General features: G+C 43.8%; 1 protein-coding gene across 1 annotated transcript in view; it reads left to right on the top strand.

The window, feature by feature from the left end:
• Positions 1-1,288: 1,288 nt before the first annotated feature.
• Positions 1,289-19,811, top strand: part of LOC146206825 (coiled-coil domain-containing protein 125-like) — an 85,763-nt gene continuing 67,240 nt past the window's right edge. The window contains exon 1 of the mRNA XM_084591585.1: positions 1,289-1,476. Within this exon, the coding sequence (XP_084447711.1) occupies positions 1,383-1,476 (94 nt within the window). The 5' untranslated portion in view covers positions 1,289-1,382. The remainder of the gene's footprint in view (positions 1,477-19,811) is intronic.

Here is a 19,811-nt window from a genome sequence, read left to right as displayed (position 1 = left end):
GGCGGCTATCACCTTACGGCGCTCTGCGGAATTTTTCGACAGACTATGGTCACTCTCTTTCAGCACTGCCCTCATTGTGCTCCCTGAGAAGGCTACAACTAACACTCGCTTATCACCCTTTACACGTTCCAAGATATCTCGCTTGCACCTGCTTATGTTAGAATCTCCGGCGATAAGCACCTGGGCCTTCTCTCTCCCTCTCCCAACTGTTGGCTCCTGCTTTCGGTTATCTGTGTCCTTCTCTCTGGGATTTTCATTCTTCGTTACTTCTTCCTTTTTTCCCGGTTTCTTAGTAGCTGCTTCTAAATAACTCTGTCGGTTTGGATCCGCCTGACCTACTTTGCTTATGCCTTCCATGCCAGTGCTGGTCCCAGCCACGTTGCCCGCACTGGAATGTTCGTCCTCGTTTCCAAGGACAAAATCCGCCTGACCTAATTTGCTTACGCCTTCCATGCCAGTGCTGGTCCCAACCACGTGGCCCGCACTGGAATGTTCGTCCTCGTTGGTTCCAAGGATAAAGTCGGCCATTTTTTTTCCATTTGAGGAAGCTGTCCAAGCAGTTTCTGATTTTCTGCCCTTAACAAACCTACTTCATTTTCTAAATCATCCACACGAGACACTAAACTGCCCCTTTCTTGATCAAATCTATCTAGGCGCGCACTCAGCACGCAACACCGACACAAAAAATCGCTGCCTTCCGCTTCACCTACAGAGTCAAAACGAGTTTCTTTGAGATTAACCTGCGCCTCACACTTAGTACACTTTACCTTCTTTTGAATGCACATCTTAAGCATGAATCGACTAAAATATATCTATTACGAGTTCTCAGAATATACAAACTGCCAAAAGAAGACACAAGAAACGACTAGCAAACACGCGTTAAAATCAATTCTGCGAATGCCAATAGCCTAGAAAAAAATTCTTTATCTAAACAAAATAGTTAAAGAATGAACGCCGAGAAAAACCTAGCTTCCGGCACGAAAAACTAGGCCGCTAGGACAAAGAGCTAAAATCTATTCTTTAAGCTGCACCTAACCTAACTAGCTGAAAGCGAAATAAAGTTAACAAAAGAAAGAACCCATCTATTCGACGCTTCGGAAGCTCCCGCTGTCGCCAGTCAGTCTGTTTCCGGTAGCCACGTGCAATCGGAGGAGCGATGGAACACAAGTCCGCACCACACGGCTGTCAACTGTGAAGGCTGCGGCAGCGCCATCTGCTGGTGTCGGCGCAAAAGGCCTCAGCGCGCCGCCTTCCTTCGACCTACTATCACTGATCTAGTTCACTGCTGGCGACACCCTCTCTTCCTAGCGGTGAACGTGTATCAACCGCGCCAGCTGCCGGCGCCACGCGTTGTCGGCAGCGCAGCTGCTTCCGGCGGCGCGATGGAGGACGCGTTCGAGGGAGACCTGGGCCTGGCTGAACGGCGGGCCTCTGCTTCACTCGGGGACCTGACTAAGCTGCCCGAATGGACCTCTGGTGAGAGCTGCTCTGCACGCACGACAGCCTAATCTGTGCACGTTCCCGCCCCTCCATTTGAAATCGCTTTACTGTTATGCTACTAATGCGGTGAAAGGACACCAAATGCATAGGGAAAGCGGCGAACAGCGAAGCAAAAGAGGGCTAGATTCCTTGCGCAATTTTCATCACCCGGCTGCACAAGACCCAGAATGTTGTCTTAACGTTGCCACAACTGTCAGGCAATGTTGAGCTATAATATTTCATGTAACAGTAACGTTATCAATTGCCTGTAGTATGTTGTCGTGATAGTTGAGAATTACGTCGCAGTACCGTTTATGGGCATACATTGCACCTTATTGGGGGCAGACATATCGCCAACGTTTCTGAGTCTATATGTCGACAACATTTGTGAACGTAAATTCGTAACATAAAGGCATTGATAATGTACGTAGTCTATAGAATCTTGCGGCTTTCCGTGAGCCCATGCATGAAATGTGTAACTGGAGAAAGGAGGATACCAAAGCAACATTGGGCTCGGAAAGACACCTTCTTGATAATTAATGTGTGTTTTAGCGAACACCTTTGCATAATGTTCGCACAAAGATTGCAGAGCGGATAATATGACTTTTTAGTTAAAATGAATAGGTCTGCTTGTATTCCTCATTTTCTTTCATCGCAGCTTTAAAAAATATTGAAAAAACTTCTCTCAACTTGCGCATGTCACTGACTGTAAAACGAGGGCTTCATGTGGAGGATAGTTAAGCTCGCTGAACGTTACGTTGATGTGTGCGCGGCGTAGTAGTATTTGCTGTTTCGTAGCGTTTCTTGTACGTTTGACCTGATTGCGATGGAAATGTTTGTGCTAATTATGTGCGCTGTCAGTAATTGGCGCCTTGCAATCTGTTGCCTTAAAAAGTCGCTTTCTATTTACCTTTGAAGCTTATGCAAATGGTCAGTTTTTTCACAGGATGTGCATGCCTTTTTTTGCCACAAGTGATACGAATAAATGGCATCGTGATTTTGTGCCATATTTCTCAACCAAATGTCAGGATAATGTACTATAAACGTTACTCAAACGTCGTGATAATGTTAGTGAAACGTAGTATGTTGCTTGGTGATCACAAAAGGTGACATTAAATGCAAAGTTATGGGTTGACATTGAAACTATTCGGGCAAAGTTTTGCAACGTTTTGCATGATTTGTTTGTTTTGTTTTGTAGGGTTTAACGTTCCAAAGCGACTCAGGCTATGAGAGGTGCTGTAGTGGAGGGCTCCGGAAATTTCTACCGCCTGGGGTTCTTTAACGTGCGCTGATATCGCAAAACACATGGACGCCACTCCATTTCGCCTCAATCGAAACGCAGTCAACTGCTTGTGGTCGGGCTCGAACCCGAGTACTCTGGTACAGTAGTCGGGCGTCTTAACCGCCACGGCGGGGCTGGCATCGTTTTGCGTTGCTTGGGGCGATGCATGGATATATGCTCACAAGCGCTATACACTACCTTGTCGATGTGAATATACCAAGAAATAACACATTGCTGAGAAAGTTCCCGGGAAAAAAAAAAAAATATAAGGAATGATCGACTCCAGCACAGCTCCAGGGCCTCACGCCGCAGTGATTCGCCTGAAACCAGTTTTACTAACCTAGGCTGACTCCGTTCGTAGAACGACCACCCAAAAATTCCTAGATTGTGCTAAAAAATCCCGACCTTTTAAAATAATAACCGGTAATAAGCCTAATAACACGATATTTCTCATGGAGTCAGGGATATACAATGGGGCATAGTTATGCCGGTTTAACATGTTACTGAGGGCATGAACAGGTATGGGTGTGGATTCATGTACGCAAAGTTTTTCTTGCGTTTTAATTCTCCTGAAAGTGCGATCAGTGTCAGATTGCCCTCCTTTGTAGCCTGTGTCACAGGCTTTTTAGTAGAAAAAGTAGACCACTTTACAGACCGGCATCTTGTAGTTGGAATCAGATTTCGGGTGTATACACTCCGAAAGCTGATTCCAACTAAAAGACAGTCTGCAGTATTCCGTACGCATAATCTTCTTACTCGCCGCTGCTAGCTGTTCTACTCCAAAATCAACTTTACAATTGTAGCAAATATCTTTCACTGCAAGCTAAAGTGCTCTACCGTGCTCCGATTAACGTGTTTATCAGCTACCGTTTCAAGAATTATCATTGCTGAAGCCTAGCTGCAGCACGCAAGTAGTAATGAAAGGTTGCAATTCAATGAGGGCTCTGGTGCCAAGAAATCACTGTTTAATATTTACTTTCATACTGCAGCAGCAGTCATTGTCGCATATAAAAGCTGCACGCACTGTTAGCGCGAATGTATTAATCCACTCCGCCGCGGTGGCGCAGTGGTTAGGTCGCTCGAGTGCTGTGCCAAAGGATGCGGGATCCTCATGTGGTACAAATATCCGGAGCCCTCCCCTACGGCGTCTCTCATAGCCTGAGTTGCTTTGGGACATCAAACCCTGCAAACCAAACCGACAGCACCAATATGGAGGGTCAGAGCCTAGCGAGATCGCCTAACGCTTGTGCCTTCGGGTTGGCCGCTTCATGAGGTCCCGTGGCTCCACGCGGGTAATATAAAGTATTCAAACTAAGCCTGGCTTTTCAAGTTTGCCAGTCAACAAGAGAGATGGAGCCTATGAATCGACTTACCAAGATCTCTTGTAGTGCACCAAAAGATAGGAGCGGATACGAACGGGTTGGGTTTAGAGAATGAAGGAGCCTCCACAGAGCCACAGTTTAACCTCCGCCATTTTCCCCAAATAGCGCCTAATCAAAGTGCAGTGCACCAGGCCCAGCAACCTCACTTTCGCACGATATTAAAATTTTAGCGAAACATTTTGGCAATTTTAACCGCTTACATAGGAATTCACATCTCGCGAAGCGGCATTCGGCTTCTGAGTCTTTCTGTAACCCAAGCAGCACGCCGTCAATGGCCCGCCACCAGCCCAATATCGTGAAGATCGGCACCAATAATGGCGTTTCATTTGGGCGCTATCCGATTCAAGATTTGATGCAATCTGCTAGACTGGCTTTTTTACAACGGCCGCTAACGGCATACTAGCTCATTTATTGGCATACAGCCTCACTAAACGGCTACCTCCACCCAAGCATAACCACTGGCATTTATAGAACGGCCATCCAGTCACTCTCACCGGCTATCCAATGCTTGCAACTAAGCTATACTCATCATGTAGGCGCGCCGAACTTTAACTCGAGGCATGTCACTAAGACAAGACTGGTACATTGTGTTAGTGAATTGTCTCGAGTTCAGCGCGCCTACATGATGATGGAAAACCAAATAGCCGCCATTACAGCATTGAAACTCACTCGGTTTTAGCAACAGGTATCCAGCTAGGCGCATCGGCTACCCAACATGTCCCCCCAAGCTTGTCCACTGGCTTTGTATCATTGGCATCCAGCCAGGGGGGTAAAGCTGAGACGAAAAAGTTCCCACATGTAGTGCCGCCATTATCAAACTGATCACTGTGGCCAGCATAGTTTTCCCCCGCGATGTCAAAAATGAGCCAAGTTTGGATTGGAGTTTTAAAAACTGTGGTAGATAACGCAGCTTTCCGAATTTTCACTCGCTTTTTCAAGTTTTGAAACACTTTTCAGACTGTTTGGGCTTAAGGAGTTGATGTAGGACAACTGTGGATCATGTTCTCGAGGAGACGCTCCGAATTTCGGTTTGAAAGTTCGGTTTTCGACTGTCTCTTCAGCTTCAAGTTGCAAGATCAAAGCATTCAAAATAGGAAGCTGTTCATAACAAAGAGGCGCTTGCGCTCTTTATGCATCTTGATGTAACTTTCATGCGTTGTATGGAAGGCCAAAGCTCCAAAAAGATTCGCCATATCGCCTCACGCACATGTGAGATAACGCGCCGCATCTGGAAATTTCATGGCAGGTTTTTCTTTCCATTGCGAGAGCTATACCAGAACTATAGAGAGCAAGGCGTGCAAACGAAAACATCCCGAGATAAATGACAGCAAGCGAACTGAACATTTTATTTTTATTCGCCGATTTTCTTGCGAGAACAGCCGGACTGGTTCAACGCTACGAATTTACCCCCGTATTATTTAGACCAGAACACGCTGCTCTGCTCACAGCATTCTCAACCGTCATTTATAAAAGAACATAGGGCAGGTAAAGTCAACAGTAAACACACACGCGATCACTCTTTGACGTTTGCTGTGCGGAGCGCTGGCCATCCAGAATAATCCAGGAAGAGGGTGAGATGCGTGTGTGCTCGACGGACGAAATGCACGCGAAGCGCGTAACAATCACGGGGCTAGCTGGCCTTAAGATAACAACACAGAACAATCTTGACTCCTATAAGACCTTACAATAAATACGCGACGCAACATACCATCACAAAAGTTCCGGACGCGACGATTTTGCCGTTGTTTACAGCAGCTACTCTACTGCAGCTGTCAGCTGCGCGCCGCCATCTTCCAACGATCTATGTTGCCTGGTTCAAACCTCATTCATCGGCCAGGTTTAGCAAGCAAAAGTCTCCTGGCAACCATCAAATAGTTTGATGATGGCAGCAATCACGCGGTCACCGCTCGAATGCATTGGCTGAAAAGGGCAGCTTTTCCTCTAGAGTTTTTGTATTAGCTCTATGCATCCAGCCAATGGCAGTATTTCTGAATGTTTGTTTTTATTGGGGGCCATTTTATGGTGTGTTGGGTGTTATAGCGCACAGGCAGCTAAGACCATCATGCGCCAAACACAGGATTGAGTTCACTTTTCTGTACGTGCAGCTAATTATATGTATACAGCATTTTGAAAGTATACATGGACACAAAAAAGCCAGAATGGTTATTTGCATGGACATTTATTAGGTGCGCATATGGTACATTGTGATGAAAAACACTCTAGTCAGACTTCCAGGATTTCACCTGCGATCCCTTGACAAGATGTCGGCAGATCCCAGGTTGGAGGAAGACGCCGAATTAATGGCGGCTTCAGGTGTCTGCCAAGCCAGCATCTCTGGCATGCGCCTTTTATATATCGGCTATACGGACAGCAGCTTCCAGCAGCCTTTGTTGATGCATGATTCCGCAGCTTGTATATCACCACCTTTCCTTTCGCTGAAAACATCTGCACGTAAATACAACATTAAGAAATAATAATGCATAGTTACGTTCTTTTCTTTTCAATACAGCTTGGGCAAACTGTTCGCAAGCCGTAAATTTTGTCATTGCTACAACAGTTTGTGTCCAAGTCAGTGTGCAGACCAATGGAATTCATGAATGTGTATATTTTCTGTTTAGTGCAATAGAGTTGAAAGCTTTTCTGATTCACGGCATGCATAAACAAGAGATGACCACATTCTCTAAATTGTATCCGGTGCCAATGACTAACAAGGTGATTATTTTTCCAGTTAATACACCGCACCGTGCACAAAAAATGGCTATCCTACCTTTCGGCCAGCTAAGTTTTGCATGCGGCGACAACCGAAAGGGCACGTAAGAATCCATTCTAGCGATCCCGTGTCTCCTGAAGGGAAGTGTAGCAACATGGCAGACAAATAACGCAATAAATGCGTCTTAAAATCCGCTTAGTTACGAATATATATGGCCAGTGGTTCTCACACTGAGGTGCAGCCTGTTCTACCGTTGATTCTCTCAGTGGAGCGGCGACAGACAACCGGCGAGCGCAGCCGCTGCTACAACACGGCTGCTGAGGCGTGGGAACCCGTACGCTGTCACGGTGAAGTCACAAATAGCCGCCTGGCCAGAGAGAACCTATTTTCTGGATTGAAACACCTTCAGTCGGTCGCAATATGTTTTCATAATAATCCCATAAAAGCACGGAGAAACTTTCCCCAACACTGCATAGGAAGACGCCTTTAAACGCGGGATATTAAGCTAACTTTGTAGAAATATTTCAGGGCACTTCCATGAGAGTTATGCGCCCGCTTATACAGCTTTCGGACAAAAATAATTTCGTTAAACAGCAGCATCACCAGGAAATGATGATTTTGTGAAAAATGTTTCGGTGCTGAGCACGTATTCATTACATGATGTTGTTTTGTTTTTGTAACAAAATATTCATTGCCACGCATTTCCAGTCCACAACAGTGGGGTTGCTATGCTTTAGCTTCTTCAATGTTTTCTTTTTGAAATCTTCTTTACCTGCAAACGTTAAGACTGAACTAGTTAAACAGCTACCACAACACGTGCGCAACTTATAGTAAAACTTTAGGCAGAGCATAACGCTAATAAATTAAATAACTTCATTCAATGCTAAGCGCTTGAGAAATTACAGACCAATCAGCTTACTATCAGTTACATATAAGGTGTTTACTAATGTAATCGCTAACAGAATCAGGACAATCTTATACTTCAATCAAGCAAAATATCAAGCAGGTTTTCTGAAACGGTACTCTGCTATCGATCATATCAATACCATCAAACAGATGATAGAAAATGCTCGGAATATAACGATCCCTTGTACATAACATTCATTGATTACGAAAAAGCATTTGACTCAGTTGAAACCGCGGCGGTCATGCAGGCATTGAAAAATCAGCGTGTAGACGAGCTGTGTGTAAAATTATTGTTCTGCATAAAGAAAGTAACAAAATTGCCATAAAGAAAAGTGTTGGGCAATGATATGATCTCCTCAGTGCTATTCAGAGCTTGCTTAGAGGAAGTATTCAGAGACTTGGAATGGGAGCAGTTAGGGGATAAGGGTCGCGGGAGAGTACCTCAGTAATCTGTGATTCCCTGATTGCATTGCCTTGCTAAGTAACTCTGGGGACGAACTGCAGAGAATGATTGATGACCTAGACTGGAATAGCAGAAAGGTAAGTTTGAAAATCAATATGCAGAAGACTAAGGTAATGTTCAACAGTCTTGGGAAGGAGCAGCAGTCACAATAGGCCGCGAAGCGCTGGAACTGGTAGGCGAATATGTACTTAGGACAGGTAGTAACCGCAGATCCAGACCATGAGAGGAAAATAACTAGAAGAATAGGATTGGGATGGAGCGCATTTGGCAAGTATACGCAGATTATGACTAGCAGCTTACCGGTATCGCTCAAGAGGAAAGTAAACAACAGTTGCATTTTACCTGTACTCACCTATGGGGCTGAAGCGTAGAGGCTAACGAAAAGGGTTCTACTTTAGTTGAGGGCAACGCAGAGGGCTATGAAACGAAAAATGGTAGGTGTAACATTAGGAGATAGGAAGCGCGCAGAGTGGATCAGAGAAATAACTCGGGTTATTGACATACTAGTGGAAATCAAGAAGGAGAACCGCTGGTCTATTAGGTAAACATATTTAATTTCTTTTCACCACGCAAATGAAACATTGATAAGTAAAGTCTTTACGGGTCTGTTTGCAGTCATGAAGACAATTTTACAGGATGCGGATTAAAAACCTCAGCACTGCGAATTAAGCCGGTCTGGCAGTCTATAGTGTATATGGCTTGATAAGTGCTACATCTTTAATTTATAACCCATGATAGATACACTAATATTGCGAAGCCATCTCAACTAGTAGTAAAATATTGACCATCCTATGAGAGTAAATATTATGAATTAACAGGTTATCAATAATGGCAGCAGAATATTGAGTAACCTATTTTGCTGTGCTAGCCATTAGAGCTCGTCGCGCAACATCGACCAGTATACCCAATATGTAATCAACGTTGGAAAGCCAGCATAACTGGAGGGACGATATTGACTATTGTATGCCAAAATATATTCTTGTTGACAAGCAATCATACACATCATCATCATCATCAGCCTGATTATACCCACTGCAGGGCGAAGGCCTCTCCCATATTTCTCCACTTAACCCGGTTCAGTGCTAGCTGCATCCACTTGACCCCTGGAACTTCTTAATCTCATCCGCCCACCTAACTTTCTGCCGCCCTCTTCTACGCTTTCCTTCCCTTGGAATCCAGTTTGTTACCCTCAGCAACCATCGGTTATCCTCTTCGCACTACATGTCCTGCCCATGTCCATTTCTTCTTCTTAATTTCTACTAGAATGTCGGTAACTTGAGTTATTTCTCTGACCCACTCTGCACGCTTTCTATCTCTTAATGTTACCCCTACCATTTTTCGTTCCATAGCCCTCTGGGTTGTGCTCAACTTAAGTAGAACTCTCTTGGTTAGTCTCCACGTTTCAGCCCCATAGGTGAGTACAGGCAAGATGCAACTGTTGTATATTTTCCTTTTGAGCGATACCGGTAAGCTGCTAGTCATAATCTGCGAGTGCTTGCCAAATGCGCTCCATCCCAATCTTATTCTTCTTGTTATTTCCTTTTCATGGTCCGTATCTGTGGTTACTACCTGTCCTAAGTAGACATATTCGCCTACTACTTCCAGTATTTCGCTACCTAATGTAAACTGCTGTTCCTTCCCAAGGGTGTTGAACATTACTTTAGTCTTCTGCATATTGATTTTCAAGCCTACCTTTCTACTTTTCCTGTCTAGGTCATCAATCATTATTTGCAGTTCATCCCCCGAGTTGCTTAGCAAGGCAATGTCATCAGCAAATCGCAGATTACTGAGGTATTCTCCATCTACCCTTATCCCTAACTGATCCCATTCCAAGTCTCTGAATACGTCCTCTAAACAAGCTGTGAATAGTACTGGGGAGATTGTGTCTCCTTGCCTAACACCTTTCTTTATGGGAATTTTGTTACTTTCTTTATGCAGAACTATGGTTGCTGTACAGCCACTATATATATCTTCAAGCACTTTCACGTACGGCTCGTCTTCCCCCCGATGTCGCAATGCCTGCATCACCACCGAGGTTTCAACTGAGTCAAATGCTTTTTCGTAATCAATGAATGCCATGTATAAGGGCTGGTTATATTCCGAGCATTTTTCTATCACCTGATTGATGATATGGATATGATAGATAGTAGAGTACCGTTTCCGAAACCCTGCTTGATCCTTTGCTTGATTGCAGTCTAAGGTAGTCCTGATTCTATTAGCGATTACCTTAGTAAATACCTTATACGTAACAGACAGTAAGCTGATTGGTCTGTAATTTTTAAGGTCCTTAGAGTCCCCTTTCTTGTGAATGAGGATAATGTTTGCATTCTTCCATGGTTCCGGTACCGTCGATGACACCAGGCACTGCGTATACAGGGTGGCCTGTTTTTCTAGCACGATATCCCCCGGTCCTTCAGCAAATCTGTAGTTATCTGATCCTCTCCAGCTGATTTCCCCCTTTTCATAGTTTCTAGTGCTTTATCATATTCAGATATGTGGCGCAAAAAACACAAACACAGGAGAAGATACACAACACACGCGCACAACTACCAACTGTAAATAGAATTTGAAAACACTTCCTCTTCACCACGCCTCCTCTTCTACACTCAGGCACAATTCATCTTCCTCTTCTTCTCATCTTCCTCTTCTTTGCCAAAGGGATAATGGCACTCTCTTCCTCGCAGACCTTAACATCGTCCAAACATGGTATTGACCAATCTCATCTTCCTCTTCTTCTCTTCTTCCTCTTCTTTATCAGGGGGATAGTGGCACTTTCTTCCTCACAGACGATATACCTCTTCCAAACATGACAGTCACAAATTCTCACTGTCTTGTTACCGCACACCTCTGCTTTGCCCAGTAACTCATACCACCCTGGACAAGCAAATATCACCACATTGTGTGTTGTGTTGTGTATCTTCTCCTGTGTTTGTGTTTTTTGCGCCACATATCTGAATATGATCCAGCACCAACTAGCCCCTCAAGCCGTTATTTCTAGTGCTTTCTTGACCTCGTCCTTCGTCACTGGTGGAACGTCTGTTTTTCCCTACCGCCAATCTCATTACGGTCCTGACTATTTTGGCTACTGTAGAGATCTGTATAGAACTCCTCGGCTACTTTCACTATCTTTTCCATATTAGTGATGACGTTGCCCGCCTTGTCCCTTATCGCATACATCTGGTTTTTGCCTATGCCCAATTTCTTCTTTACCGCGTTAAGGCTTCCTCGTTCTTTACAGCATGCTCAATTTTCTCCATGTTATACTTCCTTATATCGGCCACCTTGCGCTTATTGATTAGCTTTGATATCTCGGCCAATCCGATCTGGTCTGTTGGATTGGAAGCTTTCATACTCTGGCGTTTCTTAATCAAATCTTTCGTCTGCTTAGACAGCTTACTGGTATCCTCTCTAACTATCCTACCGCCTACTTCTACCGCGCACTCAGTAATGATATCTCTGAAATTATTGTTCCTTGCCTCTAGGGTAATGTCGCCATCCTCAGTTAGAACTGAATACCTATTCTGTAGCGAGATCCTGAACTCTTCTGCCCTCCCCCTCACCGCTAATTCGTTGATGGGTTTCTTTCTTACTAATCTGTTCCGTTCCTTCTTCAGATATAGGCTAATTCGGGACCTCACCATCCTGTGGTCACTGCATCGCACTTTCCCGATTACCTCTACATCTTGCATAATGGCGGGGGTTGAACACATTATGAAGTCGATTTCATTTTTAGTCTCTCCGTTAGGACTCTTCCATGTCCATTTCCGGTTCTTCCGTTTGCTGAAGAAGGTATTCATGATTCGTAAGTTATTGCGCTCTGCGAACCCAACTAGTAACTCCACCCTGCTATTCCTAGAACCAATGCCATAGTCGCCTACTGCCTTGTCTCCTGCCTTTTTTTTTCTCTACCTTGGCATTGAAGTCGCCCATTAGTACAGTTTACTGCGTTTTTACTTTTCGCATTGCCGATTCTACATCTTCATAGAAGCTTTCAACTGCCTGGCCATCATAACTACATGTAGGTGCATAGGCCTGTACAACCTTCAGTTTATACCGCTTATTAAGCCTAATTACGATGCCTGCAACCCTCTCATTAATACCATAGAATTCATCTATATTACCCGCTATATACTTATTGACAAGGAAACCTACTCCTAGTTGTCGCCTCTCTGGTAAACCTCGATAACACAGTACATGCCCATCCTTCAGTACAGTATATGCCTCATTCGGCCTCCTAACCTCACTAAGCCCTATGACATCCCATTTCATGCCCTCTAGTTCCTCTAACAGCACTGCTAAACTAGCTTCACAAGCTAGGGTTCTAGCATTAAACGTTGCCAGGGTTAGTTTCCAATGGCGGCCTGTCCAGCGGAGCCAGGCTTTCTTAGCACCCCCTGCTGCATTACAGGTCTGACCGCCGCCGTGGTCAGTTGTTCCGCAGCCGCTGGTGACTGAGGGCCGGGGTTTTATGGAGCTTATCATAGGAGGTTGCGGCCAATTACTGCACCAGGGTGGCCAACTCCTGTTCTGGTGAGGGAGTGTGTTGCCGGAGGTGTTCACCGGCATCAGGTCGCACCCCAAACCTGTGTATGCAATTCCGTCGACACGCGGATGTTTTTTTTTTCATCCGGTGGAGAATTGCGCGGCACCGGGATTTGAACCCCGGTCCTCTTGCATGCGAGGCGGATGTTCTACGCTACGCCACCGCTGCAATCATACTGGCAGGGAATTATTGACCAATGTAGGCCATGAAGTGTGCTATGTCATCCAGCCATTACATTTCGTCAGGCAACATCGACCATTGTAACAGAAATATACACAAGGTTGAGAAGCCATCGCGACTGGCGGGAGGGTATTCAACAATGTATATTAAGATATATTCGATGTTGACAAGCGATTAATACTGGCAGGGCAATATTGACCAATGTATGCCATACGTGCAATGTTGGTCAGTTGCCACAGATAGTTGGGCAATATCGACCACTGGAAGAATATATATATATAGAATGTTGGGAAGCCACTAAGACTGGCGGGATAATATTTACCAATGTTTGCCAAGATACATGCAATGGCGACAAGCCAGCTATACTGGCAGGAGAATATTTATGTAATCATCGACCACTATATCTGAAATGTACTCATGTTTGGAAGCTATCACGACTGGTGGGAGGATATTGACCAATGTGTGCCACGATACATTCGATGTTGACAAGTCATCAATGCTGGCAGGACAATATTTACCAATGCATGCCATGATATCTGTAATGCTGGCCAGTCGCTACTGTTCATTGGGCAATATATATATATAGACCGCGTGAACCGAATATGTATACAATGTTGGGAAGCTACGAAAACTGGCGGGATGATATTGACCAATGTATACCAAGATATATTCAATGTTGACAAGCCATCTGTACTGGTAGGACAATATTTACCGATGTATACCATGATCCGCGCAATACTGGTAAGATATTTCAGATGGCCGGGTAATATTGACCAAACGCACAGACCAAAGGACTGCCGGGCGGAGAAAATCCCAGATTTCCAAAGAGGACGCTAGATCCTCAAACAACCATGTAAAGCCTTAATGCTCGGGATAAATCCCTAGTGTTCGCGTCATTACCTAAAACAAACGTGTGCAGGCTTGTGTACAGCGCCGAATTTCGGTCCCTGCTGACTACTTGGTGATTAAAATCATCCTAGGGCACCTCGTATAATATTCGTTTCATATGAGCTTGTCCAGCGTAAACAATACATGTTGAAACAAAAAGTGAGCCCACGTGACGAAAATTACACTCAGTCTCCCTTCGTCATCGCTGTGCTTTGGCGATATATCCCCTCCACGGCCGCCATGAACGGCGGGTGCGTTTCGATCCGGGCGGCGGCCGTGACAGATTTCCGTGGCCTTCTTTACGCCACCGTTCGTGAAGATTGCGACGTGTGAGGTAATGCTACCGTGGCTACAGTAGTAGTGTTTACATGTGCTGTGAAGAAGTGTGAACATGCATGAAAGTCCGAAAACTGCTGTCCCAGATCAATGATATCGCAATAAGATGGCGGTCAAACGCCAGGTGTACGGGCGTATCAGGGCTGGGGTGGCGGCCGCATGAGCCCGGCCGAAAAATTTCATGATTTGTCAGCACCCTACAATTCATGTCTGGAAGCAGGGTACTGTATGGGACAAAAGTTTACCTCGCTCCTCACGCCCTCGTCAACGCCTATAAATTGCCTCTTAAAAGCGTCTTTTGGGCAGTCCTCAGCTTGAAGTTTTAGCTGTCATCCTGGCAACAACAACGTTACCTGCCACGATGCAGGTTTGCCACGCAAGAGCATAGAAAAGCCTCCTGCTGTCTGCGAAATCTTATCGGTTTCGGGCAGATGGTTGCAGCTCTTGACGCTGCCTTGGTGGTGTGGGCCGTAGCGGGAACAGGTATGCCACCGAGGTTTGGGGGAGGCTGTATTGCTGAGAGATAAATAGTAAGCCTGAGCCCGATTGTGTGCTGTCGCGCGTTCTTCCAGGGATTTGCAAAGGGCGGAGTGGATAATGAGAGTCCTTGCGGCTTAGGAGGGAACCGCCAACACAAGAAAAAATGAAACGACGAAAACAATGTTTGCTTAATTTGGTAGCTGCGAGTCGTTGGCACACAGTAAAAACAAAAACAACGTATCGAGTGTTGTGGCATGTGTATAACACCCATCTACTTTTTGCAAAAAGGCTGCTTTGTTTGCAAAAGCACCCACATGAAGCGTATTTGAGCGACCATAACATTTTAGGCGGTCATGTACACGGATGTTCTGCTCAGCACTGAAACCTACCACAGGGCGAATTAAAGGAGCTGCCTTGCTTCCTTGAACCCTTAATAACGGTTCTGTATATTTTGTAGGCATAATGAGAGCATTTTCTTTCACGTCTAATGCCCATTTCTTCGTGCCGTTGATGTCATTAAAATTCTTGTCCACGTCGAGCGGTAATAGGACTACCTGAGCCTCAGCACTACGGGTCAAAGCACGTTTATTACATGTCGTTGTATGAAAAATAGCATGCCATTTGTACCAAAACAGTGTTATTCAAGAGATGGGGGAAACACAACTTTTATCCTGCCGCTCACCTTGGCTTCGACAGTGAGACGTGTTCTGGCATGGAGCACATCTTGTGCATTCCGTATCATACAGCGAGTCATAGAACCATCGTGCTGCAATGACAGTAAATATCAGCATATACAGCACCAAGGACATTTAATGTTTACTTATCTTACAAAACTGATGAATCCCTGTGCTTCTTGATTACTGCTACCAGCCTGCACTCTATGGCAAGCTGTTCATGGTCTTGCATATAAAAAGACAATGATGAAATGCAAAACACAGCAGCTCAGTAATAGAAGTCAATATATCAAAAAGTAAACTGAGAAATAGTCCCACTTATGAATCCAAGTAATAAAATATATCACCGCCTCTCCCGTTACCGCGAATAGATGTATGCATGGAATGGGCTTATTAGCGGCGCAGCACATTGTACAGCGCGCTGAGCATAGCGTAGCATAGAAGAATATTATTGAATTCAGATCAAGCGTCAGTATGTTGGACTTGCCCGCCCTTGCCAGACGGTCGAGATCCCAGGACCTGACAGCTTCGACGGCTTGTCTGATGATGGTTTTCTGCTGCGTAGAAACACCGCGCTGTATTTCTTTCACGCTGTCGAGCTGTGGCACGCCATGCTGCTGGATGGCGCCACGTGACCTCTGCTGTAATGCTAACTTCAAAGCCAGTGTGAGACATTCGGCGCAATATTTCTGAGCGTCCAACAACTGGCCCGAAATGGTTCAAAGTTCGCCCACGATGGTATCCATTACCTGGCTCCAGCTTCTATAAGGCCCGGAATTACCTATACCAGGGTTGCATTAATTGTGCAACTCTCGCAAGACACTAGACATTAGCTAGTATACTTAAATATACAACACAACATCAATCTCGTTTATGATCATGTAATTAGATTGTCGACATTACTGAATATTATAAGATCGCATTGTGATGACTGAAATGAAGCGACCTCAAATATTTTCGCTGAGAAAAATATTATACGGCCGAGAAAACCTTGCCTACAGATAGGTGGACTATCGTGCTTACTGGCGGGTTCGTTTCTGTGAGGTTTCGTTACGAATAACAGTAGAAATATCATGCAGAAGTATGCACTGCAATTACGAAGCAAAACTGATTGTCATAAACAGCGAGATTTTATTTCTTAACCGTTTTAAGCTTGTGGCAACGAATTTCGAGAAACATTGGAAAAATGGCCAAAAAGAATTGCGAGCAGTCGACCATGCAAAACTGCGGTGCGCAAGCTTTCAGGCACTTCCGCTAAATTATTGTAAGCATATCGCAACCAAACTTCACAACGACATAAGTTCGCATGAAAGCTAGAGTCGCAAATTCGCGATTAAATATTTTTAAATAACTTAATTTTTAAAGCAAATTGAAGAACTATTTTCTAAGTACAGGGAAATGTGGAATGTCGATCAGCCACCTATAGCATGATCTCATCTAAAATCGCCTGCAAACAAATGATGCAAAATAATCGATAGTACTATCGATGTTATCGATAGTTGGGTCACTAACGATGGTAACGATGGATAGCGCCATTTGAACGGCTCCAAGGGCACGAAAAATCATTCAAAGGCGTTATCAGCAGTGAATGTGTTCCCCACCTCGGAAGCACTTAAGCCAATGAACCAGGGAAATTCAAGAAGCAAAAAGACGAAGTGTGCGCGTCAGCATATCTTTGTTAGCACTTCGCACCAGCGGAATTGATTATCTGTGCGTGAATGCATAGCCTTCTGCCACGTTTTTATGTTGTCGTGGTTGAGTGTTTGTCGGCCTTCCCTTTTTCTTCTTTTTTGACGAGACATATATAACTGACGAACGTGGAATAAAAATCTGGTTATTAGTCAGCGTCGTGTCCCCCCTCTATATTCTTAGTCTCGGGTTTGAGCTGATTTTAGCCACAAGTACTATCAGTAGTTTACTTTTTACACCACCTATAGTCAATTTACCGATAGTTCTGCATGATTACTGCAAACACTTGAGTGGCTTAGAGAAACCTTGCTGCTGCGTGCCCTCAGCTACAATACTGTTCATTTTCTTTGATCAGAAAATTCACAGAACTTCAGGTTTGGAAGGTTCACCTCTTTGTCAATCTTCAAGGTGGTATATTATTCTGATAAATTATTCAAATTTTTCTCAGTTTCGATGATTTTTTGTTTGCTCTCCTGCCCATGCTGTCGGAGTTTTCATCTGTGAGGTCCTTGATGATTTCCATATAAAGGACTGCTTTCCCGAGTTCCTTTTTGTCAAGCTGAGAGTTTCAATAGGAGCAATAGAATCCACTTCAAATGTGCTTGCTACCTCAGCCTTAGTGTAAAAGCACCATGCCACAGCACATTACACATGTTTATGTTCTGTCCAATGATAGAAACACATAACAATTAAGCACTGCTTGAATGAAAACCTGCATATGGAGGCCAATACTACAGTTGTCCAGAGTGCAAATAATTTTCATGAATCTCAGAACAGCCTTCAGTGTTGTAGTTAAATCAATTAAATGTAGATACATCTATTTTCCACGATTGTGTTCTTTTAACTGATCCTGAAGTAATAGCGAACACATTTTGCAATTATTTTTTCAACTCATTTAATTATCCTGCCTTTTCGTAGTGCACAGCTTCTCTTGAGCGCTGCCCCCATTCCTTCTTTCTTACCCCCGCTTGCCATGAAGAAATTATATTTGTATGACCTAACTTAAAGATGACCGGTCCCGGCGTTGGCAACATCCATAGAAAACACCTGAACATTATCCGATCAATGCTCGCACCAGTTCTCAGCCACATCTTAAATCTTGTTTTTATATGTGGTAGTTATCCCTAGCAGCTCATGATAGCGAAAATAATACCACTGTTAAAAAAAAAAGCGATACCGCTCTGCCAAATAATTAAATTTTGTAATTTTGCTAAAATTATCAAATTTTAGAAAAATTAATTGAAATAAGGCTGTTCGGGTATATAAAATACAACATATTGACATATACTCAACACGGTTTTCGACGCGGACTATCTACAGATACTGATATAGTTTCTCTCATAGATTACATCAGGATGGCTATCGATAAAGGAAAGTTTTTAGGTGCAGTTTTCATTGATTTTAGCAAAGCATTTGATTCCATCGATCACTCCATCTTGTTTCAGAAACTTGAGTCGTACGGCATATCAGGACCTCCACTAATGCTTTTGAAGAGCTTTCTTTGTGACCGAGAGCCCATAGTCTGTATTAATAACCATGCATCTAACAAAGCTCTCACTAAAAAGGGTTCCACAGGGTTCTATTCTAAATTAACGATTTGCTATCCTGTTTTAGGGATTGTAATAGCATATTATATGCAGATGACTCTACTATAATAACATTGCACCATGACATAATTTCATATGGGTTACGCGCACTAATCAAAGCCCGATCCTATTTCCCAATCCACACGTTACTATCACTTTACTACGCTTTCGTCCACAGCCACTTAAACTACGGCATTTCAAACTGGGCTAACGCCTATCATGTTCATCTTTGGCCATTAATAAAACTGCAAAAGCAAGCAATACGCATCATAACCTCCTCCCCTTGAATATCACCGTCGCATATTTTGTTCATGGATTTAAATGGTCTACCCCTCTCAGCTCTTTATCTTTATAATATCGGTATTCTATTCTTTAAGATTCTTCACCATCAGCTCCCGCTTAGCATTTTTCCTTCCGGCACGATCAAAAAACAGCGCTACATGGTTTGCTCTACGTAATAATTTTCTACTACCTAAGGTCGGTAGTAACTACAGGAAACAATGCCTTCAATTTTCGTCGATACATTTTGGAATTCTATTTCGGCATTAAACAAACTAATGGACTTTGTGTCTTCAAGTTCAAATTAAAAAAAAAATTCTTCTTAATTTGTGATTTCTATGTTATTTATCTATTGTGTTGCGGAATTTGTAAATGTATTGTTTGTACCTTTTTCTGTATTCTATTTTTGTATCTAAATCTGTCGGCAGTGCACGTTTTACTATGTATTTCGTTATTTATTTTCATTGTGGCTTCATAACACAATTTTCTCTTAGAATAACATTTTTCTTTAAGTTGCCTATCCCCCCTGCGGTCTTGTACCATGGGAGCTGTATATTCCTGTATGTTGTTTTTTTATTTGAAAATAAACTTTCAACTTCAACAAGAGCTGCAGGATGCAAGATTGCGCATGTGACCCGATGCTTCATGGACTGAACAATCACATGCACTGAACACGGTATTGACTAAGGCAGGTTGAAAATCATACAGGAAATTTTGGTTATGGAGTAAAGGAGGAATAGAAGCCATTAAATCATCCAAAAGTTTGCGCATTAAGATTACTCTCAGTAGATTGAGGTTTCACGCTGTCTATTGTAAGCGTCCCTATTTACCCTTGTCCTTTTGTGCATCAACTTCCGTGCAGCCAGGGCATTCTTTTTCTGTGGTTCTTATTCCTGTTCTTCACGAAGAAATACCAGGAAGCCTACACAAAGAC

The sequence above is a fragment of the Amblyomma maculatum genome, chromosome 1, assembly GCF_055883805.1.
Source record: "Amblyomma maculatum isolate TAMU_Amacu chromosome 1, ASM5588380v1, whole genome shotgun sequence".
In the NCBI taxonomy this organism is placed as follows: Eukaryota; Metazoa; Arthropoda; class Arachnida; order Ixodida; family Ixodidae; genus Amblyomma; species Amblyomma maculatum.
The sequence above is the reverse complement of the archived record's forward strand: the minus strand, read 5'-3'. Positions and strand labels throughout refer to the sequence as shown.